General features: G+C 41.7%; 1 protein-coding gene and 1 long non-coding RNA gene across 5 annotated transcripts; one reads left to right on the top strand and one right to left on the bottom strand.

Annotated features, from left to right (window-relative positions):
* Nucleotides 1-788: 788 nt before the first annotated feature.
* Nucleotides 789-8,994, bottom strand: irx2a (iroquois homeobox 2a). 4 transcript variants are annotated; one of them, XM_072509497.1, is made up of 5 exons: nucleotides 8,665-8,994; nucleotides 3,320-3,728; nucleotides 1,980-2,678; nucleotides 1,655-1,718; nucleotides 789-1,357 (listed from the first exon to the last, which is right to left on the bottom strand). In XM_072509497.1, exons 2-4 carry the CDS (start codon nucleotides 3,696-3,698, stop codon nucleotides 1,675-1,677), a joined length of 1,122 nt encoding a protein of 373 aa, XP_072365598.1. In that variant the 5' UTR covers nucleotides 3,699-3,728; nucleotides 8,665-8,994; the 3' UTR covers nucleotides 789-1,357; nucleotides 1,655-1,674. The 4 variants fall into 4 exon arrangements, with proteins under 4 accessions (XP_072365598.1, XP_072365597.1, XP_072365595.1 ...); XM_072509496.1 differs by lacking the exon at nucleotides 8,665-8,994 and adding an exon at nucleotides 5,412-5,534; XM_072509494.1 differs by lacking the exon at nucleotides 8,665-8,994 and adding an exon at nucleotides 4,708-5,183.
* A 7,007-nt stretch (nucleotides 8,995-16,001) lies between these two features.
* LOC140425783 (uncharacterized) lies at nucleotides 16,002-21,948 on the top strand. Its single transcript, XR_011948001.1, has 3 exons — nucleotides 16,002-16,059; nucleotides 21,121-21,251; nucleotides 21,399-21,948. It is a non-coding gene; the product is annotated as an uncharacterized lncRNA (long non-coding RNA).
* The last annotated feature ends 5,053 nt before the right edge of the window (nucleotides 21,949-27,001 follow it).

The raw sequence follows: 27,001 nt of genomic DNA, 5'->3' as shown, positions 1-27,001 counted from the left end.
AAATGCGCTAATTATAATAATTAATTGCACATCTTTAGGCTTCAGTTAAACATAATGATCCGTGCCATCGAATAAATTGTGGCTTTAAAAAAAACAGGTCTTGGATAAAACAAAGCAACCTGCTGATGGCCTGCAGTTTTTCAACCTTCCGTTACCCCCGTTTTCCCGAAATGTATTTTATTTCACTGCAGGTTGTATCAAGTTACCATTTTACTTCAGATATTCAAATTCATGTTTAAATGTAACAATGTTTCATCTAGTAAAATATTTGTTGGCGAGCTCTCAAGTACTGCAAAGCACATTATTGCACAATAAGACACCGTATGAGTTCGAATAAATCACCTTCCCATATACAATTTAAAATGGAATATTTTCAGAATTTCGAAATTATGTAAACGGAATATAATTCCACTTTTTTGATCAGCTAACACGGCAGGTAAATGGCAGACGCAGTAAACACCGGCAAATATTCAACACAAAGGCGGCCTAACTATGATCTTGAAATTGAAAAATTCCGTTTTCAAATACTTAATGCTTAACTGCTTTTGTCTGCTATATAAATATTCAATAGGCTGTATATTGGAATGTTGCCGAATGTTTGATATCGTTCCCCAGTTTTGCTGCCTACATCCAAACTAGTTAATCGCAATTTTGAATTGAAATAAATATCAAACGCATGTTTAAAGATATTTTAATTCAGTTTCCAAAACCAAAGCTGAATAAGATATTTCAAAGTCAAATGAACCCTTGAAGAGGACTTGCCAAATAATTCAAACATTTCCAAGAAATTGCAGTTGCAGACTAGTCAATTTTATTTACATTTAAAGATATAAATTAGCAAAGAGTCCCTATAACAACCAAACAGATTGTAACTGTCATCACGTTTCCAAAAAAACAAGCAGATTTATTTACAAAATGTTCAAATTCCATTGCAATACAACTTGCATAAATTACTAGAAGCTTTATGTCATCATTACAAAAATAAATATCAAATGTTTTCCACTTTTCAGATACTCAAGTTCTTCAATCACATTGTTCTACTGGATATCTACAAATAGTTTTACAATAAAGCCGCATTACACCTAGAACGTGGCAAATAAACGGATCAAGTGAAGAAAACCTGAGGAGACATTATTTTCCAAAAGTCACATGTACAGAATAATAATTAAACCAACAAACGCACAGATATGTTGCAGGGATTTGTTTTCTTAATAACATCATCTGTGGAATTTAAAATAGTGCTCTGTGGGTCTTCTCTATACAGTGGCACAAGATGTGATCCAGTATTATATACATTTTTTTGCTTAAAAGCTGGGGGATGGCTCGCTGACATTTTCAAAGCAATTGTGACACCTACCTGCAGACCAAGGAAATAAAAGAGAATCCCAGTCAAGCAACTCGTTCAATTGTAAGCATACAGCTGTCACAATTTCAGAGACACAGAAAGCACAAGTTAAATATTGCAGGATTTGTGGCAAGGTGGGACATAATTATTATAAACCCTATTTTTACTAATAAATAATGGCATGAAATAAGTTAATGCAATTTTCCATTAGACCAATATTTAATTTGTGTGATTTCGTTTTGCAGTACATTTTATTGTTTAGATTCTAAACTTTGCAATTTAGATGCTTCATTGCATATGGTCACTTACTTGCACTGCTGATTATACATCTATAGATATGGTTGCACTCCTACTGTGCAGACATCACTGGGGTCTGTCAAAAAATACAACCATCATTTAGTCACAGCTCTCTCTATGTATATATATCGACCTACCGACTACTATTGCTAGTACATATTTTCAGTCTTGGGAAAACATATTTCATATGCCTTGCACATATGCAATTCAAATATACAATACTTGCATTGGGAGCTTTGTACTGTGACTACATTTTAAGGGTGGTTGATTGCTATCGTTAATGGCCTGCTTTTCACTTCAGGTCTCTTGTAAGCAGAAAGCTTGCATCAGCACGTACCTTTTTTGGAGTCGTAGTTCGTGGCCCTGAAGTGCTGTTCTAGCTGAGAACTGGTATTTTTCAGAGAGTCAGTGCTCTGCTTATGTATGGAAGCAGTGTTTAAGACAGTCTCGTTGGTGCTGTATCGCAGGATGCCTTGGCTCTGCAGATGATTAAAGTTGGCATAGTTCGTGTAGTTAGTGTAAAAGGGTGAAGTGTAGTAAATGGGCCTGCCAAGGATTGAAGTGGCCGGGTAGGTTGAGCTAGTCGATGATGAAGAGGAGTTCGGCGACGAAGAACAAATCTGTCCAATCTGCTGTTTAATATCCGAGGTGGCGATTTCCGCCAAAGACCAGAGTTTGGGTTTGCTGACTTGAGTCTGTGAGACTGAGGAGATGATACTGCTGAGGCTGTTTTTATTTCGCCTCCCCGAGCTCTCGTCTTCTTGAACGTTAAGGAGTGTGGCTTCCACCCTGGAGAGAGGCGAGGAATTCATAGTTTTGCGAGAAAGGTCCCTCTCCTCCTCCTCCTCATCGCTTCCATCATCATCATCATCATCGTCAACAACATCATCATCATCATCAACAATACAATTGTCACATTTTTCCTTCGATTCGGATCCGGATTCACAAATGTTGTCTTCCACTCTGCTCAATTTCTCTCCTTCGCATTCGGGGGAGCAAGAGCTGTCAGTCAATGTGTCAACGTGCAAACTAATACCTGGAACAAAACAAGAATATATCACGGTTAAATAAGTCAGATCGTCAAATCATACCTCTCAAAAGAGAAAAGCATTTTCAGAAGCATTGGAAACGATGGAAAAGAAAACACCCGTAAATTATGCATCATCCTTTCACCAAACGCAGAGCCCGCTAACAAAAGTAATGCGAATTTTTAAGGGTTTTCCAGGACTGGGGTGCTGTATTCCTTAACAACCATATTACAGCGTGGCGAATTGGGTCTGTGGTGGAATTGATCAATTTCCCTTCAGCTCCAAATAAAGCAAAATGTACCCTGCATGACAAGCTGCCTTATTAAACGCTGAAATATTTAACCCAACATCTCCGTCTGTAACTAGTGTCTGCCGCTGCGAGGAAAGCCACAATTTAGTTTCAATTGCTCGTCCAAGAAAAAAAAGTGAGTCTCTCCAAAAAGACATGATGGCTATTCTGTGGCCGTTGTTCAAATCGGTATGTATGCCTAAATGGAGAGTGGTGTGTGTCGCGTTGCTCTAATAAGTCACACAAAGCTTGAATACATCAAATATCGATCCCGACATTTGTTTTAATTAAATGCTATTTTGTCAGTCGCCATTGAATAATATCGAGTGATTAGGGGAGGACATTTTCAACATCACAAACCTTCATCCTCGGCTGAAGTTTCGTTCTGGTCGTGTTTTGTCTTCAAACACTCCTCCTTGCTCCTTTCACTTTCCCCGAAGTCTTCCTCTTCCTCGTCCTCACTTTTGTTCCTCGGTGCCCAAGTCATTTTATTCTCTTTCTTGAGTCTCCTCCTGGCGTTGGCGAACCAGGTGGAGACCTGGGTCAGGGTCATCTTGGTGATGATGGCCAGCATGATCTTCTCCCCTTTGGTCGGGTAAGGGTTCTTCCTGTGCTCCTGAAGCCAGGCTTTCAGAGTGGCGGTGGCGTCTCGGGTGGCGTTCTTCCTGTAAGCCGGGTCGTTGAGTTGATAAGGATAAGCAGCGTTACCGTAAGGGTGATAACTGAGCGTCCCAGCCATTCCTGTGGTGTGAGCATCGTACGGGGAACCCTAAAAACACAACAAAACATCCATCATTACCTCAGCAGATCAACATTGAAATACTAATGTCCTCTTGGCTGGAACTTGGACGAAGAAGAGCGATGTTTTTGTTCGTTTAATTATTGGGTCTGGTTAATATGATGAAGAACCGAAATCCCATTTAGTACACTTCAGCGGCCTGAGAATAGCTTTCCCCAAGAATGTTCTAAGAGGTGACATTGTTCCAAGTGTTGTTTTAATTTTAATTCTTAAAGTTCTATTTTATTAAAGTTCTATTTCATGTCACCTAAAAATGGCGGCGGTTCTCCCTCGTGCATTTATTTTCAAACACTTTTCACAACTTCCAAACAATGAAGCCAGCAGAATCACTTTGAAACAACCGCGCCTCACGGATACTGCTTATTTTGCAAGCTGTTGAGATCTGGCTGTGCTGAGCAAAAGCACGAAGGTCCACTAGCTTGCTGACCTTTTCTGACTAAATGTGTGTAAACGGCGATACAATCACCATCCGGCGTTACTTCCGAAAATTAGGAACCTTTTAGCTTTGACCGTGTGCAGTCCTCCACTTCCCCCCCCTCCTCCCGAATGATTGCATTCCGTCCCCTCCAAAAAAAAACTTTTTTTTGTGTTTTGATCCAGCTGTAAGCAGCTGCCTCCCATGTCTTTGTCGGACATTTCAAAATCAGTGTGCACATTAATTTTATTGCAGTAAAAACCGGTTGACTTTTTGCACGCTTTTAGCTGACCAATATATTTTTTAAAAAGAACACAATATTGGGACTTGCCTATTGTTAGTACAATCTCGGCTCCATCAAGCTAGATCGTAACTGAACAAGTAACACGTTCAAACATTTCCCCAAATTCCAAACTTCATTCAAGCCAAAAACCTTTTTCCAAATTTAAAAAAAAATGCAAAAAATAAAATTATGTTAAAGAAAAAAACCACCTCATATCCGCAAATGTAGTCAGTTGAAATTTATTGACGTACCATGTAGGACGGGAATCCAGTTGCCGGCTCAGTTGAATACTGAAGCGGATTAGTGAAGCCTGCAGAGGGGGCTGTGAATGCTGCCGAGCCCGCGTAGGGACTGAACGCCGAGCCGGACGATGCTCTGCCCAGCTCGTCGCTCCTCGGGGCGGTCAGCGCGGAAGCACTGTACGCCGGGCACGAGTAAAGAGCCAGCGACCCTGCCGGCTGGTACAGATAACCCTGAGGATAAGACATTGCTTTCCACACACGCACACAAAAAAATAAACAAACGCAAAAGATTTTTTTTTTATAAATTAAAAAAACAAAGGAACAAAAGAAAAGGACAGGCAGAAAGAGAGAAAAGAAGAGAATTCGATTGTTACTGGAGAACTAGCATATAGCTGAGCGTTCCCCCCTGGTTTGGCTGAGTGCTGGGTTAGGTAGGTGTCTGCATGGAGCTGCAGGAACTGTTCTAGAGCCTGAGTGCTTTTGCTAAGCGCTGCTGCTGAGTTCTGGTTAGATGGAGCGGCGGCGGGCAGCTCCTGTCAATCAGCCCATCTTATTTACATAGCAGTGCCCCGCCCCCTCCGGCCTTCCCAGCTCAGGGTTGATCAGGGAAGCTTTCAGCAGCCAGCGGCCACTTTCTGCAGCTCCTCATTCTTCCATTCTAACCTGCAACCCCCCACCCCCCCACCCCAACCTCCTCCTCCCCCCTCCCTTACCTTTCCTTCACCATTTCGGTTCCTTCATTTAAACGATTCAAGATTCTCGCCTCTTTCTCCACCGCCAGTCTGCTTTTCTGTACAGCACGCGTTTCATTTCGCCCCACTTGGCTCTCTCGCTCTCTCTTCATTATTTGCTCCTGTTTCTTTCACTCTGTCTTTTCTCTCTCTCTGTCTCCGTCTAATCGTTTGTGTTTCCCAGCTCTTTCACTTTCCTCCCTCTCCTGCGTCCTCTCGCTCGATCACCGTTCCTCCTTCTTTTGCACGGGCGGGGAAACCAAACAATAACCGGCGTCTCTTCCACTCTAAAGAGAGTGAAACTCAACTGATTCATTTAAAGTGGCGGGGGAGTGTGTGTGTGTGTGTCGGGGGTGGGGGGATGTCAGTGTGCCATCCAACACAAAGCTTCAAGTTGGACTTTTCTCAATAAAGCTTGCACAACATGGCAGGTAACCGACATGGACTGGGCGCTCGGATTTGCACACTCGGCATCAATAGACTTATTTCCATGCCTTTTGTTGCAATTAAACCCTGATTAATTTATGATTCTTGCCCTCCCTTTTATTTTACACGTCCGCTTTCTACCTTTTCACAGCAGGTTTCTTGGGAAACAATGCCATCCTCCACTGGCTATTTCTGTCACCAAGCGACACTCAGGGCCTATACTTAATTATATATATATATCAGATATATTTCAGATGAACGGGGAACGAGAATGCCGCTTCCGGATACATTCTGTCCTGGTGAGAGTTACCAGGGAACCTTTCAGAATGCGCTCATGTTTTCACAACGAAAATGATAAAACCGTTCCTTAAAATTCGACCAGCAATATTAGAATTTCAATTCGCCCGAAATAATGGGGGATTATGAATAAAAATGAATTTAGATTGACGTGTGTGGAAATTATCCGGGACAAGCTGGCGTTGCTAAACGTTTGTTTAAGATTGTTGGAAAGACTAATTGCGCCTCAGCCGATGGAAAAGGTTGGGCGTTTAAGAGGATCTTGGAAATTAGTTAAGAGATTGAGGGGGGTGGGGGAATCAATCAATTAGAGAATGCCGGAGTATATTAGAAAATGTTAAAAGCCAAAGACTGGACGTTGGCTGGCTAGCTCTGGGGCTGGTTTTAACGAACTTGAAGCAAAACAGGCGCTAAAATGAGAGGAATGCGTCCCCAACCCGTGCCGGCTTAAAGGGTCAAATGGAGAGGGGTGGGTGGAGGATGTGTCCAAGGATTTCGAACTTGGCAGTGGGAGCCGTGAGGTTGCAGGAGAGGGAGCTGCTGGATTGTGAGCAGGTCGCACTCACTGAGGTCGTGATCTTCAAGAAGTGGAACCTCTGAAACCTCCCTAATGTTAAAACCAACTTCCAAGATACCTCCACAAACACTTCAGCAGGTTTTGTTTTTATTTCGAATGGAGATTGGATTCTCCGGGAGTCACTGAAAAAGCTAAATATATTAACACTGACGCTATCTCAACTAGACTGATTTCTACTGGTGTGCAATGCTGATCTGAAATCAACACTTATGTGTTGTGGGAACTTTTTCAAGGTGAAATATCTCTACACATATGTAAGAAAAAAATAGTTACATATTGAGCTGTATTGGAAACTTACTTTTTTGATATAATTACTTCACCCTGGTCCAGATAAGTTTTTGGGGGGATAGATGTCATGCTTCTAATTCGAGCTTGCGAGGACGCCAAACCTCTGCTTGGTTGACTTTGATTGCATGCAGTGTGCCTTGCATTTACCAGGGAGAGCGATGCTGCGTAGTTCTAATGTTTGCGTCTTTGAGGTTACCAGTCAATTAATAGTCAGTTTCATAAACCAGGAGCCAATATGTAAGGCTGATTCAAAGGATCATTACTAAATGGATTATTGCAATACGCAGAGATCTAATTACCTGCACTCGCAGAGGGGGCAATTCTCTTAATTGAAAGCAAGTAACCAACCACACAATAATAAAACGGGCAGGGAATCTTTAGTGGTGTGCCCACCGGCAAACAACAGCATTATACAAGACGGCTGAAAATCCTAGTTCTGCTGTAATGCCCCCCGCCCCCCACACACAGCACTCACCGTTTCATTGTTTTCATTATAATAATTGCAAAGTGCCCGACGTTTTACTGGCAGATCAACATGTCACCTGAGACACTCGCTGATATTTTTGAATATGTAAAGCACGGAGGAGTCGGCATAAGCAGTTACAGGATATCATGATTTTAAGCAGGCATCTCTCCATCTTCCCGTTTCTTCTTTTATTTAAATACAATCCGTCATCCATACACTGCGTGTGTATTTGCAATCAAGACAACTAACACATACAATTACAATCGAGATTAGTGAACCCTCCATGCATTCCTCTGGGACCGACACTTGCAAATGACAGCAGCCTTGTCCCGTTGGAAATCGCCTCCTCTCGCATTAAATTGCATTAATTCACACTCCTGACCTTTATCGTTAAAATGAGAAGGGTTTTTGTAACCGGTATATCAATTTACTTCTGTTTTCCTCTCCTTCTGGTCCGACCCTCAGTAGAGATACCATTAGCCATTTAAACATATCAGTCACCAGTTTGCCACCAGTGCAGGTCGATTTGGCAAACACAACATTATTTAAGATAACTCACATCGGTCTAGTCGTCATCCTTGTGTTCTGAAGTGGCTCGTGTTCAGATTTGAATTTTAAATAATGTTTTGCATAAGAACAGAATCCCTTCCGAGAATATTGAGGAGTGTGGGGGAGCAAAGAGGGTAAGACACCAGCCGCCACAGCTTTAGACTCACTCGATCATTTATATTCTCGTCAATTAATTAACACTATGTTATCAGTGAAGCGTGGGGTGGTGGTGGGGTGTGTGTGGGGGGTGGGGAAACCTTCCTAACCAGGGCTTCAGCCGGCACGAGCCAGAGATAGGTTTTATTGTGTTAAGCCATACCTCCACCCTGACTCCCATTGCTATCAAAGCCAAACTGTTGCCTGCATAACATGCAACGTATGTATGAACGACATCCTGTGCAAAATAGGAATAAAATAGTGTCAGTATTGTTTTAAACTTTCATGCGTTATCATTAGGTGTACAGTGATTTGCAAAACAACAAATACCGGCAGCAGCCACCCCCCCCCCCCCCTCTTCCCCACCCACACACCAGGGTCGCATTATTCTGGTGTGGAAAGAGCAAACTAATTCCATAGACTTGCATGTTTGCGCTTATTCCCAATACGTCCACATTCGTGTTCTGTAATTTTACCTGTTAAACAATCCATACCCGAGCTTTAGCTGTCCGGTTTCCTCAACTTGAGAAAATATGAACTTTTTGTCTTACTCATGCAGGTTATCAGATGACAAACACAAAGTTCATACAAAACTCGCTGATTCCATTCAAAGTTCTCTGCGTTCAATGGCTGTTTTTTGTGTGGAGATGGTCAGCCTTGGTTGCTGAAATCAGAATTATTCTGTCACTTTCGTTTCGTTCTGTGTGTGTTTCGAATATGTGCAGATCCGCAAGTTCACATTTAGCATCGGTGCAATTTCACATTTACAATGTAGAGCGCAGAGCAGGGATTTGAGAAATCACTTTGTGAGGGAAAAGGGAAACCCAACATTTGGGATTTTCAGCACTTTAAACGTTTGAAGCACTGCTTCCAAATGTCTTTAAAAATGTGTGTATAGTTGCAGCAAAGCGACAGGCGCATGTTGATTTCGGCACACGTCGGGGTCCTCTCACTTTCTGAAAACAGGGGTTCAAAAAATAGCTCAGCCGATTATAAATGGGCTCAGGTCGCACATCAATGAGTATTTTCCCATACTTGTAAGAACAAAGAAAGAGAGGATCTCAGCCTAAACCATCGAACGGATTTGCAAGCCAACTTGTTGCCAGTGCATATTTTATTGTTTGATTCTTTCATCTGTGTTTAGTCCCAGTATAACCAACAAATACAGAGAATGAAAATAAAATCACCCAACATTTTCACACTTGGGCTGAATCCCTTCATTTCTTATACTGTCAAACTCAGGTTCAAATGGTCTTAATACTTAACAATGTACAAGCGTCTCCATTGTGGTAGTACTTTAATACAAAATTCTCACTGTTCTGATGATCAGATTTCGGCTGATAAACGCTTGGACTGAAGTAGAGGCTATAATGACAAAAACATTGGGGGAGAGAGGGCACTCGAAGAAGGTTAGCTGGCGCGCGTCTGGCGGTTAAGTGCAACGCCCTTGTGAAAATTCGAACCAATGAAATCCAATCTAACTTCGTTTCTAAGTTTAAGTTCAAAAAACTTTTTTTTCCGGAATAAGTGCTAAATGCATATCACATGCATCAAATCCGCTATTAACATTGCACGTTATCACATAGCAAGACTGAATACTATTTTCGAGGGGCTATCTATTAATATTAATCAATGCTGTCCTGTCACAACAATCTCACTCAAGTTCATCAGCTAATTGAATCAACCGGCTCCTTTTAGAGATGAACGCTGGCAGATTTGTCAGTATGTAAATCAGATGCAAATTAGGATCGCAAATGCAAATACATATGCTGTGATTTTTGAAGTTCATATAATTAATATCGTTAATAATACCATTACCGTGCAATAAAAAGAAACATGCACCTTTTCAGTAACTGTGTATTGTCAGTTCTTTGTTCTTGAACGACTAGTCCAAAGAAATTTCGGACAGTCATGTAAGGGACATTGGTTTTTAAGCTGATTATATCTGCATGGCCTGCCAAATTATTTGAGTGCTTCCTTCCTTCGCCAAGACTGAACTCGCAGTTCTTTTAAGCTTCTTTAAAAGTTTTACATCAGTCAGAAAAACAGGACCATACACAATAAACCATAATTTTTCATCTGTTGATTTAGTGAAACTAAAATAGAACATTTGAAAATTTGAATAATGGACTATTATCGCAGCGCAGTAAAAGTGTGTCAACACCGAAGCTGAATAAATATTTACTTTTAGAGAGAAAGATCCTTAAAACGCCTCTTTGTGATATTCTGTAAAGGTCACAGATTAATTGCTTACCAGTTTCCAAAGTTAGTCGGTGAAAGACTCCTTGTATGTTTTATCATTTGGCTGGAAAGACATTACGGGGTACCAAATTAGAACATGAACAGAATACCGTAGTGTTTATAGCCTTTTCAACTATTGAAGTAAGTTTTATCCAGCTAACATTATGTAAATCTGGTTACCTGGTCCCATGCAGTTCATTACTTATTGCTTCATTGGCCTTTAAGCGCTCTATACATCCTGAGGTTGCGAGGGACACATGTATAAAGAGCGGACATTTTATTTCCTTTTACTTTCGGCTAGGTCATGTATTCTTGTTTGGCAGGATTATCCAAGGTCCAGGATTAGGTGCTGAGGGACGCAATAAATCTTGGAGCAGCGACCGCAAATGCTCAATGGGGAAAAGTTACCGTCTGAAGCCTTTCGCCATAGTACACCCAGGAGCTGGAGGCTGTGTAAAACCCCTCGGGCTGTATGCATCAGAGAATGTTTGACATGAAATGCAAATGTACCAGTGTAAAGATAATCTGCAATGGCAAGTGTAGTGCGGCACCTCATGTACAGTATTGAAAGAAACTGATTTGTAATGCACTTTATGTAATATCAAATTTGAACTGTTGTGTAATGTGCTTTTACAAATTTTATGAACAAGCTATGTTTTTGGGAAAATATATTTCTAATGGTTGTGGTATACTAATTAATGAACTCCAAGTTGAATCTAAACGTGTCCATTCAAGAAACCATTCTTTGATATATAAACGGCACGTGACGTATTTAATCTTAATAAAATTAAAAAAGTTTCATTAATTTTAGTATTCATGAAAAATGCTCAATTGTCAAACACTTTCTCGATCTCTAAATATGTTCCTATGTCTCAGCCTATTCTTGTCTGCCTGGGTGTACACGTGCTTTTGTAATTACCAGCAGTTCAACTCCCTTTGTTTACATCCCATTATTCATGTCCTAAACCAAATTTTCGTGTCGACGTTATATTCCAGTATCGATATCCCATTATTGCAAATGGAAAATGTCTTCCTTAGAAATATTAGGCATATAGATGATACAAAGTATTATTTATAAACTCTCGCTTTTCGGCCGCAACTAACTTTAAGATAGTCCGTTTAAGTCCGTGGTCTCCGCTACACACCTGTCAACTGGAATATTCAGACGGAACTTTTTGCTTGCACATAGTTTGCACAAATATATTATGGCGCGCGAAATAAGATGAAGTTATGTTGGTTTTCTGGCCGTTCTTTCTCCAAAGTACAAGGCTGGTTTTTCCCGAATGCAACAGTTGCTACCCAAGTGGATGGGTTACGACCATGTGATGCGGCAACACGCTATTTTAGGCCGTTGAATGGCACAATAGAAAGCCTCATATAGTTTGCATTCCCTTCTATTAGCAGTAAGCTTTGATTATTAAGAGAAGCGCAAATTGCATGTGCATAATTTACTGGCAGGAATCATTATCTGTAGACGCGGGGTGGGGGCGGTTCCGGGCAAACAGGTACATGTGTTATCTAATTTATAATTGCAAGAACACTGGGGTGGCTACTTGCAACGCATTTTTTGTTTGCTCTACTTTACCTGACAATTAGTATTTCCACGAGCTATATATTATATTTATCACAATATATAATATGTATATTCATTGTTGCACATGTCTCGAAGAGTTGTGTTCTGATTAATCAGATGCCAAAATAAATCTCAGATTTTAACATCTGAACTGTCTTCTACAAAAAAAAAGTAATATTTATTTTCAGTGTGAATGTATTGCTTTTGAGCAGCTCTCTGAGACAGAATAAAGCAGAATACATTCCAGTGTTCATGACCAGACCACAACACTCCTGGTTATCAAATTTAGATTTGAATCTTAAACTTGGCTGGTTAAATCAAAGTGAGGGGACAACACAAAGTTTCTACTGTGCACCATTTACAGTTAAGTATCCGGGCATTGAGGAATCCATGCTGTGAATTGTTGATGCTTGTTTCTATAATAATTGTTTTTGCAAAAAATATGCCGTATTCATAATGTCTCTGAAAGAGACATTACAAAACATTTCAAATTGTCATAACGGGAATGTGTAATGATATTCACATTTTCCCATGAGGTCAAGTTGCACTCTGAGATGCTTCAATTCAATAATGAGAATATTACAAACATTTCAATATTATAATTACAGAGAGTACAATTCAGTTCAAACTCTATACATCGTCCATGTTGAATTCTGAGGGGCTTCAATGCAGTTACATACGGTTAGAGTTAAGCATGTCATCCGAGGGGTTTTACACGGTTCCCAGCCCCTTGGTATATGTTGACTGAAAGGTCTTTTAGAGTGGCCTTTCCCCCATTGTACCTTGCCAGCGGCTGCCCCAAGCTTCCGTGAGTCCCCCAGCACATCGTCCTGGACCTTGGAATGTGACAGTCTGCAACACTCAGTCGAGGACACATCCTTGCACTGGAAGATCAACAAGTTTTGTGCAGATCAAAGACCATCTTTCACCAAGTTGATCATCTACCAGCAGTACTTGATATTTGTTTCAGTGTGTTTTCCTGGGTACAGCTGGAGAGCTTAGGTTCATGCGTCACAGAGCTGCTCAGGATGAACCTCAACTAATACCACTGTATTTATCTCCAGACTTTCTTTTCAAACATACATTCCACAAGGTGTGCAAATGTCTCTCAACCCTGGCCCAACCCCCAAACACCCCACAGCCGGATCGAGTGCAGGGTGCAGTGCATGAAGGATCTGACAGGGAGCGCCCTTCTCACACTAACCAAGCCATGTATTGGTGCTTTGTTTGAAAGTTCTGGTGATGAGGTATTCTGCCAGATAATGCTGACAGTCAACTCAAGGAACCATCCAACATGATCCACCATCTCCTTTCCTCACAGGGCCTCTAGGACATTATGTGCAGACCACTGCTTGATTGCCTTGTGGTCAAAGGTGTTCTCTCAAACAAATGTTTCCAAGAGGGACAGGTGATATGGCATAGTCTAACCACTTGGAGCATTCTGCGGCAATATGACCAGACCAATCCTTCACAATTCTGGGGACAGGCAGAACCTCAGTATGTAGTGGCACTTGATGTTTGCTTATCTAGGGTCAATGCACAGCTTGATGTAGCCGCACCCAAAGATGACCATCAGGATGAGGGTGGCATTGGGTACTTTTTCCCTTCCCATATCCAGCAATTTGTACACGGTGTCTCTTCGGACACAATCCATCTTTGACGTCCAGATAAAGTAGAAGATGGCCCGGGTGATTGCTGCAGTGCAGGATCGGGATGTGAGCTAGACTTGTGCCATATACAGCAACATACCTCACTCCTAATTATAAAGTTCTTACCCACAATGGAGAGGGAGTCTCACTCCCACATGTCCATTTTGTTGCTCAGAATTGTTGATGCTTGTTTCTTTCATAATATGATGTTTCGGGGGAGATTTTTAAGAATAAGTAACACACTATTTGCACATGCTTGATTCTGAATTATACATTTGCATCGTGCATTTACATGCTTATAGTTCCTGTAATATTTTTAAGAGACTTTGCGTTGATTCTTATTAACCAACATGAAAGTCCTCCCTGCACAGCATTGTAAAATATATTTTGCTGAAGAACTTTCTTCTCTATCACATGGTAGCAGATAAACCAATTGAAATTAGATGACCTTTAACCTCTGACAAACTCTTACCTCTGTGGCAGTCAGTCAGCTTAAAATGGCAGACAACATCTCAAAGAAAATCTCCTAAAAGTTTATTTTACCAACGTTTCTGTGATGTTATTCTGTTTTAAGCCGTAGGCTTTATTCTACACCATGGATCCAGTGAAACAAATACTTACAGACTGTGAATATGATTTATTTCGGACAATTGTTGGATGTATAACCTTGTTCATCAGTGACTTCAATGTATTGGCCAATGTAATATTGGCATAGCAGGTGCTTGATCCCTTAAACAGTTCTAGTATAAATGGAGAGGCAGCACAGTAGTGCAGTGGTTAGCACTGCTGCCTCATGGCGCCGAGGACCCGGGGTTGATCCCGGCCCCAGGTCACTGTCCGTGTGGAATTTGCACATTCTTCCTGTGCCTGCGTGGGTCTCACCTCCAACAACCCAAATATGTGTCGTGTATGTGGAGTTACCATGTTGAAATTCCCCCTTATTTGGAAAAAAAGAATTGGGTAATCTAAATTTATAAAATAGTATAAATGGAGGATCAGAGCACAGACGTCCCTACAGAAAAGCAATTCGACACGCCCTGAAGTTTCACATTTCCTGGGTTTGACAGCCATGCACCACAATTCCAGTAGTGTCAAACCTACTTAAAGCGAGAGGGTCCCTTCGACCTCCCAGATACAAAACACCTGTTGACGTAAATATTTATTGAGTGCAGACACTGCTCCCGGTGCTTTTATAGTCTAACTGCGGGGAGAGGAGCTCAGCGCATTGGCATATCCATTCAGAATGTGTGGAATGTCTTAGGAAGAGAGTTTAGGTACTGCCTAGCTGGAAGCCTCTTTTCAGGCACACAATAGCTGCAGCATAAATGTAGACAAAATGTGCTGCTGCCTTCTCCAACTGTTTTAATTTCCCATTCGCGCAGAGACCATGCAGCGTGAGGGATACTATTGATCGGGAATATATGTCGACACACATTCACTGCTTATAACTTATCCTCGCCCCGAGGTGTATAAATGGAATATTGATGATTATTTTCTGACTATAATGAATGAAGATGGCAACTTTCCAGTTCAGTCCGACAGAAATCTTTGTATTCTTTACATAGATTACGCAGATCCATAAAATAAAGCTTTAGAAAAAAAAAGGGATAGGCCAATACTGTTATTCTCTATATATTCTCTATACTATTCATATGTGAATTACTTAGCGGATTGTAAATAAAATTGCCCCGTTACAATCCATCGAGGTGTGTATTCTAATTGACGACACCGTTCACATCTTTTCGAAGACAGTCCCTCTTGTTTGACAACATTCAAAAGCTGATCCTCGCCACGAAGATAGAAACTCGCCCATTGGTCGAGCCCAGCCTTGTGAAGGAGGGGCATTTTGTTTTTGATGCCAAAATGACTGTAGTTCTCCATTATTTTGCAGAATGTTGCTGCTAAAGGATATGATGGGTCGGTGGAGCGAAACTTCCCTCTTTCTGCAGAGTGATCACATTGGGATTTGCTGTTGCAAGGCTCTGAGGCATTTTTTAATTCCGCGAAGCCCTCGCTCCCGCATGATTTTCACAGCTTGTGTACATTAGTTTTTTTTTAACCAGTGGCTGACGTTGAACTAGCAGGAAATGTGTATTTTATGCGAAGACGTGGCGGGCAAAACGTTTACTTCCTCTCCAAATACAATAAGTTACCAATGATTGATGTTTTTCTTGAAAATTCATAGTTCTGTAAGACCAGACAACACATGCTGTGTGTGTGTTGGGTGGGGGGTCAGATTAAGTAACCACATTTGTGCTGTCTAATTGCTTCAGTCCAGTATTTGCCCCAGCACCAAACTCGTTCAATCTGAGCCACACCTACCCACACATGCGCACTGAGAGCCTCACCCTCTCGACAAGAGGCGGGAAAGGATGCAGGGACGGACAGTGTGCTGGAGCTGTAAGAAGGTTTGTGTGCTGCTTGCTGTGCTCTATTCTGAGTCCGGGGTCATCAGTTAGCATTCAACACAAGTGTCACCACACAAAAAGGAAACATATCAAGTCACAATATTGTACAACACCGTGCCCTCCCGTTTCTTCAGGCCAGTCACCTGAGGCCTCATGCATTCCGGCAATATTGCATGCTTCCTCCCCTGGTTCACTAAGCACTGACATGGCACAGAAAAGTCACACTGAACAACCCCATAGCCAGCATCGTGGCTGAACGACACACTGCACTCTCGTGCAAAAATAAAATACTGCTGATGCTTGAAATCTGAAATAAAACAAAATACCATAAATACTCAGCAGGTCAAGTCTGGCCGACTTGAGTGTTCGGAGCATTTTCTGTTTTCATAATAATTTGGGCCCCGCCACTTTTCCCCAGACCATTTCTTGTAGTAAGCCATGCAAAAATGCTTATAGTTCAATTCAACAGCAAAATAAATTTTGGCACAAGTTTTTCTGAAGCTGCTCCAGCCAAATCTCCTCAGCTATTCACTTGTTTCCATCTTTTCAAGATAAGCCTGTGGTGAAATGCTTTTTCATATTAAGTATATATTCAAGAAATGGTTGTTGCATGAAAAAAATAAGTAATTGGATCTCGTAGAAAATTGTGTCAGAGAGGGAAATTTAAAATGGTATTATGCCAATGCACGACCATGAGATGTACAACGTGATTTAGGCGATACAACATGTTAACTCCAAAAACAAATTCTCAATATTCAGGCTGTGCTTGGTTTTGGCATGAAGGCCACAATGAAGCTTGAATGTGAGTATGAATTGGGATGTCTGAGTCTCACCCAAAGGGTTGCCTTGGGCCTCATTTGCCTAATCTTGGCAAGCCAACAGTGGCTTTTTGCACACTCCTGTTCCTCCTGGCTCCAAATTAAAATTTCAATTAAAAGATATTTTCTTGTTAGTAGATGAATTGCTCAGATGGATTGTAATTTGGAGATTTGCTGAATGTGACTACACTGGATGCCACACAATTTGCTCTCAGCAGCAAGTGCTCAGTACACTTGCGCTTGCCCATTGACTTTCTGTGGACATTTCTGCTTCAATTTCCACCGACTGAAAAAGCATAGTGCCCTCTGCAATGTATCTTGAACCCTAGTGAACAGGACATCTTCCGCATATCTCCATCGGCACTCCAATTGAAAAACCATTATTGAGTAAAACCAAATCTGAACGAGACACAAATGAAACAGAGGGAAATAAAATATTGGATTAAGAGAGAGAGGGAGAGATAAAGGGGATAGAAGACAAATCCTTTAAAAAAAAATTGCAACCAGAATTAAGATCTGAAGGTATGAGACGTCACACTTGTAAAAGCTAATGTTCAGTGCCTCAGAAGTTGTTTGATAGGGATTGTCACACGGTTAAAATGATAGTGCACTGGATGGACAGGCCCTAAACATTCCTTGAAAGCTTAGTTGGTATTATAACAGATAAGTACAGCAACTCCATGCCATTCAATGGGTTTGAATGGTGGCTCTCTCATTGAGATACTGTTATCGTGCAGAGTTTAGAGAAAGGTCGTATCATGGACAGTAACTTCCTGATTTCGATGTTCAACTGAGCGTGTGTGATCACCAAATGTTGCTGTCCGATTTCCATGTAAGTGAGAGTGTGCCTCACCATTATTTCTATTGCAAAATCCGGTCCATTGATTAAAAATAAATAAATTTAGAGCATCCAATTCATTTTTCCAATTAACGGGAAATTTAGCATGGCCAATCCACCTACCCTGCAAATCTTTGGGTTGTGGGGGCGAAACGCACGTAAACACAGGGAGAATGTGCAAACTCCACATGGACAGTGACCCACAGCTGGGAGCGAACCTGGGACCTCGGCTCCGTGAGGCAGCAGTGCTAACCACTGCATCACCACGCTGCCCTAAATCCAGCCCATTGATGACCATTGCACACCAATATATGTGGTCTGAAAATACTCTCTAATATCAACAAAATTGTTTGGAAAATGTACACAACCTCAACAGAGAAATGCACGATGAAGAAACTGGCATGAAATTTACTTTATATCGGGAATACGTAATAAGCGACTGTAGTCTAGTGTATTATTTTACTGAATATGTTAAGAGTGGTGCACACAATTTATTATTAGTTTCCTTTCTGTCATTTCAATCTGGAGTATGCTCCATCAAGTGTCTGCCATTGTTCGACATGTCCCTCATAGTGACATCTTTTTCTTTTTTCTTTTTTTGTTTCTAAATTTAGAGTACCCAATTTTTTTTTCCAATTAAGGGGCAATTTAGCATGACCAATCCACCTAACCTGCACATCTTTGGGTTGTGGGGTGAAACCCACGCAGACATGGGGAGAATGTGCAAGCTTCACACGGACAGTGGCCCAGGACGTGATTCAAACCTGGGACCTCAGCGCCATAGTCCCAGTGCTAACCACTGCACCACTGCTGCCCCATAGTGACATCTTTGAAACCGCAAGGAGATTATTCCATCGGTATCAAGTTGGTTCGCTACTTTCAATTTTTGTCTATCAGTGTATTTATACAAATTATTGTTACATAATAAAATGTACAAGAGTACACAATTTAACCTTGCTAAAATAAGTACGATAAAGTCAAACTAAAGGCTTATTCTACACTTATTGTACAGGATGCTGTCTTAGTTTTTATCAAGGATCAAATCCCAAGCAGTGACATAGGAGGGTGATAGAGATCTCTGAAAGTTGCCACCCAAGTGGATAGAGCCGTGAAGAAAGTCTATAGTGTGTTAGCATTTATTAACAGGGGATTGAGTTTAAGAGCCGTTAGATTATGCTGCAACTGTACAAGACCTTGGTTAGACCACATTTGGAGTATTGTGTCTGGTCACCTCATTATAGGAAGGATGTGGAAGCATTGGAAAGTGTGCAAAAGAGATTTACCAGGATGCTGCCTGGATTGGTGGGTGGGTCTTATGATGGAAAGGTTGAGGGAGCTAGGGCTTTTCTCATTGGAGCGAAAGAGGATGAGAGGTGACTTAATTGAGGTGTATAAGGTGCCCTTGTTCCCTGCAGAAAGAGGGAAGTTGGGTGGGGTTACTGGGTTATGGGGATAGGGTGGAGGTGTGGGCTTGGGTAGGGTGCTCTTTCAAAGAGCATGTGCAGACTCGATGGGCCGAATGGCCTCCTTCTGCACTGTAAATTCTATGAAAAAAAATTCTATGATGAGAGGGATAGATAGAGTGGACTTTCAGTGACTTTTTCCTCGGGTGGATGTAGCTGTTACAAGGGGGCATAATTATAAGGTTCATGGTGGAAGATATAGGAGGGATGTCAGAAGTAGGTTCTTTACTCAGAGAGTGGTTGGGGCGTGGGACGCACTCCCAGCTATGGTAGTGGAGTCGGACACTTTAGGAACTTTCAAGCGGTTATTGGATAGGCATATGGAGTGCACTAGAATGATTGGGAGTAGGTAGATTTGATCTTAGTTTCAGACTTGTTCAGCACAACATCGTGGGCTGAAGGGTCTGTACTGTGCTGTACAGTTCTATGTTCTATGTAAAACCCGTTCTTGACCAAAATTGCATTGTTAACGTGACATTATGCTGGGTGGCCAATTAAGGTCCGCCCAGTACAAACCACATCGGCTGGTTGGGTTTGCACTGTGTGTGGGGTGTGGGGTGAGAATGTGTCGGGTGCTGGGTCTGATGGGGACCTGGTGGGGGGGAGGTTGAAGAATGGAAGAGGCAGCTCCCTGAAGGCTGCCAGGGTTGTGGGGGAGGCTGAAGGAGCTGACTGGAAGGATTTCAATAACTGTCCCTGTTGGAGGCATGGCCTCAGCTCCTGATACTCATAGATGGCAAGATGGCAAGTTGTGTGGGCACCCTGCCACCTATTTCTCCGATGAGTGTCTGGGAGTCCTGTTGGAGGAGGTCGTTGCCAGGTGGCAAATTCTCATACCCAGGCACGGCAAGAGAAGCCTGTCCCTCCTGACCAAAAAGATCTGGGCAGAGGTTGCCACACAGGTAAGCGGACACAATGTAGTGCACCATACTTGGTTTCAGTTCCGTAAAATGTTCAAAGATCCTCTCTGGTCAGCATGGGGTGGCACGGTGGCACAGTGGTTAGCACTGCTGCCTTACAGCGCCAGGGACCCAGGTTCCATTACAGCCTTTGGTCATTGTCTGAGTGGAGTTTTCACTTTCTCCCCGTGCCTGTGTGAGTTTCCTCCGGGTGCTCCGATTTCCTCCCACAGTCCAAAGGTGTGCAGGTTAGCTGGATTGGCCATGTTAAATTGCCCCTTAGTATCCCAAAGATTAGGTCGGGTTATTGGGTTACGGGGATCGAATGGGAGTGTGAGTCTAGGTATGGCGCTCTTTCAGAGAGTCAGTGCAGACTTGATGAGCCGGATTGCCTCTTTCTGCACTGTACTGATTCTATGAAGGGTATGTACAGAGATGGCATGGACCTGTGCAGAGAACTGTAGTCAGGGGGCCATTGATCTGTGCGCTCAGGGGTCTGAATGTGTATTTCAACTGGCACTGAATCCTGTCCTGCCAAGACTGGACTGTCAGCATGATTGATCTCAGTGCATTGAAGGGTTAGGTGCGCCACAGTAAAATGGCTGTGAGGTGAGGAGAGCTGGAATGGATATTCAGGGAGATAGAGCATTAATGAGGCTTTCTATTGTTGCCTGTCAAAAGACAAGTCATACTGCTGAGGAGCTCTGCAGAACTGGTGGGGGAGTGCCAAAACTGCTAGTTCTCACTAAAGCATGAAATTGATGCACTGGAGCAGGAGTGCCACTGGCCACTTTGTTCCTCTGGTTGTCATGAGGCAGGGGTCTCAAAAGAAGGTGAGAGTGCTGGCCTCAAATGTGTGTGCCTCGGATACTGGAAACATTACAGACCTTTATCATCAGAAGCTGAGCTATCACAGCCAGGGTGCCCATTGAAACTCCAATGCAAATGGCACCATACAGCAGATCCTCAGCCTGCCTAACATGCATATACATGATGATGATTGAATACACTGATCTTTTATTTCCCTGATGTGCCATCTGCAGGAACAGCCAGAGAACCAGAGGAGACTCCCGTTAAGCTCCCAGGAAGACATCTCTCCTGCTCCAGCATCACACCGTTTCTTGGAACAAAGCACAAGGTTCAGTTCGTTTGGAATTGAAAAGATGTCTGCAAGGTAAGACATAGTTAGCATCCAACTCTCATTTGCCAGTACTTCTCAGCATTTAACATGCATGGGCTTTGCAACCTGATTTGCATTGATACGATTAACAAAGCTATACCTCAACAAATTATTTTTATACTGCTTTGTTCCCGATTTCAGATTCTTCAAAATGGGATGTTCACCAGAGGCCCTGGAGCTCCAGATATAGCCCACACTGTTATATTACTGGGTCTAGTAATATGTATCATTACTAGTTGCTGTTGATGCAGATGGTCTGATGGTGTGATCCTGAAGAAACCACAAGTCTTCAACTTAAGGCGAACTAATTTATTAAAGTAATGATTGATTATATCTGAGTTCAACACTCTGCAGAGCTATCTCTAGAAATCAAGTAATTAAATATGATTGTATTAACTGATTCACAACTATAAATACTAACTATACTGAGAGCTATGTATCATACACTACTGCTTACTAAACACTCCTGGGTTGAAAGATACCAAGATCCTCTGGGAACTGATACTTACAAGTGGATCTAGTGGTGCCTTCTAGTGGTAGTGTTACAGCTAGATGTTATAATTAACCCTTTAGTTATATACACATATACATATTATTACATCCCCCCCTTTTTAACATTTCTTTTTGTTTTAACAAAGGAAAAATGTATAACAATATTAAACCAAGAAAACATGATATGTATAACTTTGTACAGAGCAAAATGAGTAACAAATACACAAATTGACTGCAAAGCATTTACAAGTTCAGTTGATTAGGTTTCTTTCTTCTTCTCGTAGATCTTCTTAGTGAACAAGGTCGTGATTCAGATTTCTTGACAGTTCTTTGCATGTCAGTGGTACTTTGATTGTTGGTTAGCAATCTTGAAAGATAGTTTCGTTGAGTTGCAGATCTGGAAAAAGTTTCTGTGTTGAATCTTCTTGAGTTGTCTACGATTTCTACGTCGGATGTTACCTTCTGTTGTTTTGATTCTGTATGATCTGGGTGCTGCTTTTCTGATCACTTTTGCCGGAGCAGACCAGCTTCCATCATGAATTTTGATCCTAACAGTGTCATCTGGAGATAATGAGTCCAGAGTGGTTGCATGCATGTCATAATACAATCTTTGACGATCACGTCGCTGTTGTATTCTTTGTAGATGATCAGGATTTGCAAACTGCAATGCAGGTGATTTGTTCTCAGATCTCTATTCATTAGCATCTGTGCTGGTGACAGACCCGTTGATAATGGAATTGCTCGGTAGGATAGCAGCGCAAGATGGATGTCTGACGCAGAATCCAGAGCTTATTAATCAGTTGTTTAACAATATATACTCCTTTTTCTACTTTCCCGTTCGACTGTGGGTAATGTGGACTAGATGTTATGTGTTTAAAATTGTAGAGTCTTGTAAACTCTGTCCAGTCATTGCTATCGAAACATGGTCCATTGTCTGTCATGACAGAGGTTGGTAGTCCGTGTCGGGAAAATGTTTAATTGCTCGCTTTTATCACAGACTTGGAGGTCAGATCAGGTAGCTTCAATACCTCTGGATAGCTCGAGTAATAGTCGATAATGAGCACATAATCACAACCATTGGAAAGAAATTGGTCAATGCCTACTTTGGCCCAAGGAGAGGTTTCCAACTCGTGTTGCTGTAAAGCCTCCTTGCACTGCGCAGGCTGGAACCTTTGACATGTTTCACATCCCAAAACCATGCCAGTGATGTCCCGGTTTATGCTTGGCCAGTAGACAGCTTGTCTAGCCCGCCTCATGCACTTTTCAATCCTGAGGTGTCCCTCATGAATCTGATTTAGTACCATGGGCCTGAGACACAGTGGAATGACTATCCTGTCGAGTCTCAGAAGTAGACCATTTATATCCGTCATATCTGCTTGAACATTGCGAACTGGGGACATTGCCCTTTTGGCCAACCATTATTGATGTGGTGAATGACACGTTGTATCAATGCATCATTTTTAGTCTCCTCTCTTATTAAGTTGATGTTTTAAATCTGATGCTGGAATGTTGTCTGCACATATCTGTACCTGATATTCAATATGTTGAATGAATTCCATTCACTTTGTGAAGGATGGAGTGTGATAACACACCTGCTATTATCAGATCCTTTCCAGGTGTGTAGATGAGGTCGAAATCATATCTTCGGAGTTTCATTAGAATTCTTTGGAGTTGTGGAGTCATGTCATTGAGATCCTTATAAATAATATGCACCAATGGTCTGTGGTCGGTCTCCATAGTGAAAGTGGGTAGTCCATACACGTAGTCATGGAACTTTAATATTTCGGCTAGTAGATCCAAACATTCTTTTTCGATTTGAGTGTAGCAACATTCTGTTGGTGTGATCGCTCTCGATGCATATGCAACAGGAACCCAAGACGAGCTGTTGTCCTTCTACAACAAAACTGCTCTAATTCCGTTCTGACTTGTGTCAGTTGAAAGTTTTGTCTCCTTACTTGGATTGAAGAATGCTAAAATCGGTACAGTGGCGAGTTGTGATTTCAAGTCAAGCCACTGTTGTTGATGATCTTTCGTCCATTCAAGCAAGGTTGATTTCTTAATCAGGTTTCTCAGAGCCGTTGTTCAGTTGGACAAATTAGGGAAGAATTTGCCTATGAAGTTGACAACGCCAAGAAAACGAAGAACTGCTTTTTTGTTCTCAGGGACTTTCATTCCTTGAATGACTGCGATTTTGTCAGTGTCAGCTCACACACCTTTCTCTGAATGTTGGTCTCCGAGGAACTTGAGTGTAGAAGTGCCAAAACTACATTTGGTTTAATTCAGCTTGAGGCCATACTCATGTATGCGTTGAAAGACTTGTCTCAGTCTCAACACATGTTCTTCTGGTGTTGATGACCATATGATGATGTCATCTACGTAGACACGAACACCGTCTATTCCCTCAGTCATCTGTTCCATAATGCGGCGGAATATTTCAGACACAGAGATAATTCCGAAAGGCATCCTGTTATAGCAAAATCTGCCAAAAGTTGCATTAAAGGTGAGAGCTTTCTGCTCGAGTCTTCCAATTGAATTTGCCAGAAACCTTGCGATGCATCTAACTTGATGAAGATGCGAGCATTCGCCATTTCGCTGGTGATTTCCTCTCTTTCCGGGATGGGATAGTGTTCTCTCATGATGTTCTCATTGACATCCTTGGGATCGATACATACCCGCAGAACACCTGATGGTTTCTTCACACAAACCATCGAACTGACCCAGTCAGTCGGTTCAGTGACTCTTGATATTATACCTTATTGTTGTAGCCTTTCTAATTCCAACTTCAATCTTTCTCTTGGTGGAACAGGAATTCTCCTTGGAGGATGTACTATAGGTTTAGCATTCGATTGAAGTAAAATCTTGTACTTAAATCGTAGAGTGCCCATGCCTTTGAAGATATTGATCAAGGACTCTTTGGATACCCTTTTGTAGATCAGGATGAGATGAAGTTGCAGTATAATTGCGCTGTATTAGGTGTAGCTCCTTGCAAGCTTGTGCATCTTAGAGTGACGATTTATCTGACTTGACAATCTCAAATCTTAGTTTTGTTTCAATATCCTTGTTGGAAACAACAAAATAGCAAGATCCCATTGACGACATAGCATTGTCATTATAGTCTGTTAGTTTACAGGCAACTGAAAGAATTTTTGGAAGTCGCTTGAGCCTTGAGACATTGAGCTTGGATAACAAGTTAGCTGACGCGCCTGCGTCCAATTTAAAATTGATTGGGCATTTGTTTACTTTGAGCACTGTGCTCCATAAAGTATCTGAAGTAATGGAATTAATTGATTTGATAGGCGAAGTTACTTCAGCGGAGTTTTCATATTTTTCAATGATCCCTACAACAAATGTATTTTCCGGGGAATAACTTTCTGAATCTGTCGAAAAATCATGCTCTAACTTACATAGAACATAGATTACATAGAACATACAGTGCAGAAGGAGGCCATTCGGCCCATCGAGTCTGCACCGACCCACATTAATCCCTCACTTCCACCTTATCCCCGCAACCCAATAACCCCTCCCAACCCTTATGGACACTACGGGTAATTTAGCATGGCAAATCCACCTAACCGGCACGTCTTTGGACTGTGGGAGGAAACCGGAGCACCCGGAGGAAACCCACGCACACACGGGGAGAACGTGCAAACTCCGCACAGACAGTGACCCAGCGGGTCTTCTTTTGATTGTACACTTCAAACATTAATCTGCCCTGAAATCGTTTTGGAAGATTTAAATGTGAGTGTAGATTTGCACTGTGCCCATAATGATAAAATCTGCCACATTGTGAGCATTGTTTTCCTCTGGCAGGGCATTTTTTCTGAAAGTGTGAGGTTCCACACCTTGAACACGTCATTGCGTTGATGTCATGACGCACGACACGTTTTCGCGCATGCGCAGATTGGTTTTCGGCCGTCTTGTATTTCTGAGCGAACTGCGCATGTGCGGGGCTAGAATGTGTGCACGCAAGATGGCTGCTGCTCAAAACTTGCACCTTCATCTGCATCACTGTCTTTACACACTGTGCCCGAGGGGAATTTTCTCACCCTTTCACAGAGAAAATACTCTTGGTACTGATTTTTTGATTGTTGATGAACCATACACATTTCTATCGTGATTTCTAAAGTCAGTTCTTTTTGCCTTAGTAATCTTTCCCTTAAATGTTTATCAGTAATGCCAAACACGGTTTGGTCATGAATCATTGAAACATTAATTGCAGACACGTTACAGGATTGTGCTAGTAGCCTGAGATGTGTTACAAAGCTGTTAAAGGATTCATCTTTTCCTTATAATCTCTTCTTAAATACGTGGTGCTCAAATGTTTCATTGGTCTGAATCTTACAATGGCTGTCAAACTTTTCAAGGATTACTTCAAACTTTGTTTTGGCTTGACCCGCAGTGTATTGAAATGAATTGTAGATCTCTATCGAGTGTGAATGCCTTAGTTAGTAACAGAGCTATTTTACGATCATCTGTGGCATTATTTAAGTCAGAAGCTTCTAAGTAAAGCTGAAATTGTTGTTTAAACAAACACCTGTTTACATTTAAATTACCGATGATCCGGAGGTGTCGAGGAGCTTGTGTTCAGTCCATCAAGCTGAGAATCATCAAAGTTTCTTGGAAAGTGATGCTTATGTGGTCGAATAGCTGCAAAATTTCTTCTTTTCTAATTTTACTATTCTATTCCAGGTAGTTTATTGTAGCCACTCCTGGTACCATGTTATATTATTGGGTCTAGTAATATGTATCTTTACTAGTTGCTGTTGATGCAGATGGTCTGATGGTGTGATCCTGAAGAAACCACAAGTCTTCAACTTGAAGCAAACTAATTTATTAAAGTAACGATTGATTATATCTGAGTTCGACACTCTACAGAACTATCTCTAGAAATCAAGTAATTAAATATGATTGGAGTAACTGATTCACAACTATAAATACTAACTATACTGAGAGCTATCTCTCATACACTACTGCTTACTAAACACTCCTGGGATGAAAGAGACCAAGATCCTTTAGGAGCTGATACTTATAGGTGGATCTAGTGGTGCCCTCAAGTGGTAGTGTTACAGCTAGATGTTATAATTAACCCTTTAGTTATATACACATATACATATCATTACACACACTGCTAGCAATGCTTTGTTCTGCTGTGGACTCTCCTGTGTTGCCCTCTCCAGCAGATTCAGTTGTGAGATTCTGGCCTGTTTGTGTTTCTGGCCCTCTTTTCCTTATAACAAATGGGCAGCACGGTT

The sequence above is a fragment of the Scyliorhinus torazame genome, chromosome 6, assembly GCF_047496885.1.
Source record: "Scyliorhinus torazame isolate Kashiwa2021f chromosome 6, sScyTor2.1, whole genome shotgun sequence".
Taxonomy (NCBI): Eukaryota; Metazoa; Chordata; class Chondrichthyes; order Carcharhiniformes; family Scyliorhinidae; genus Scyliorhinus; species Scyliorhinus torazame.
This window is presented reverse-complemented; position numbering and strand designations above follow the sequence as displayed.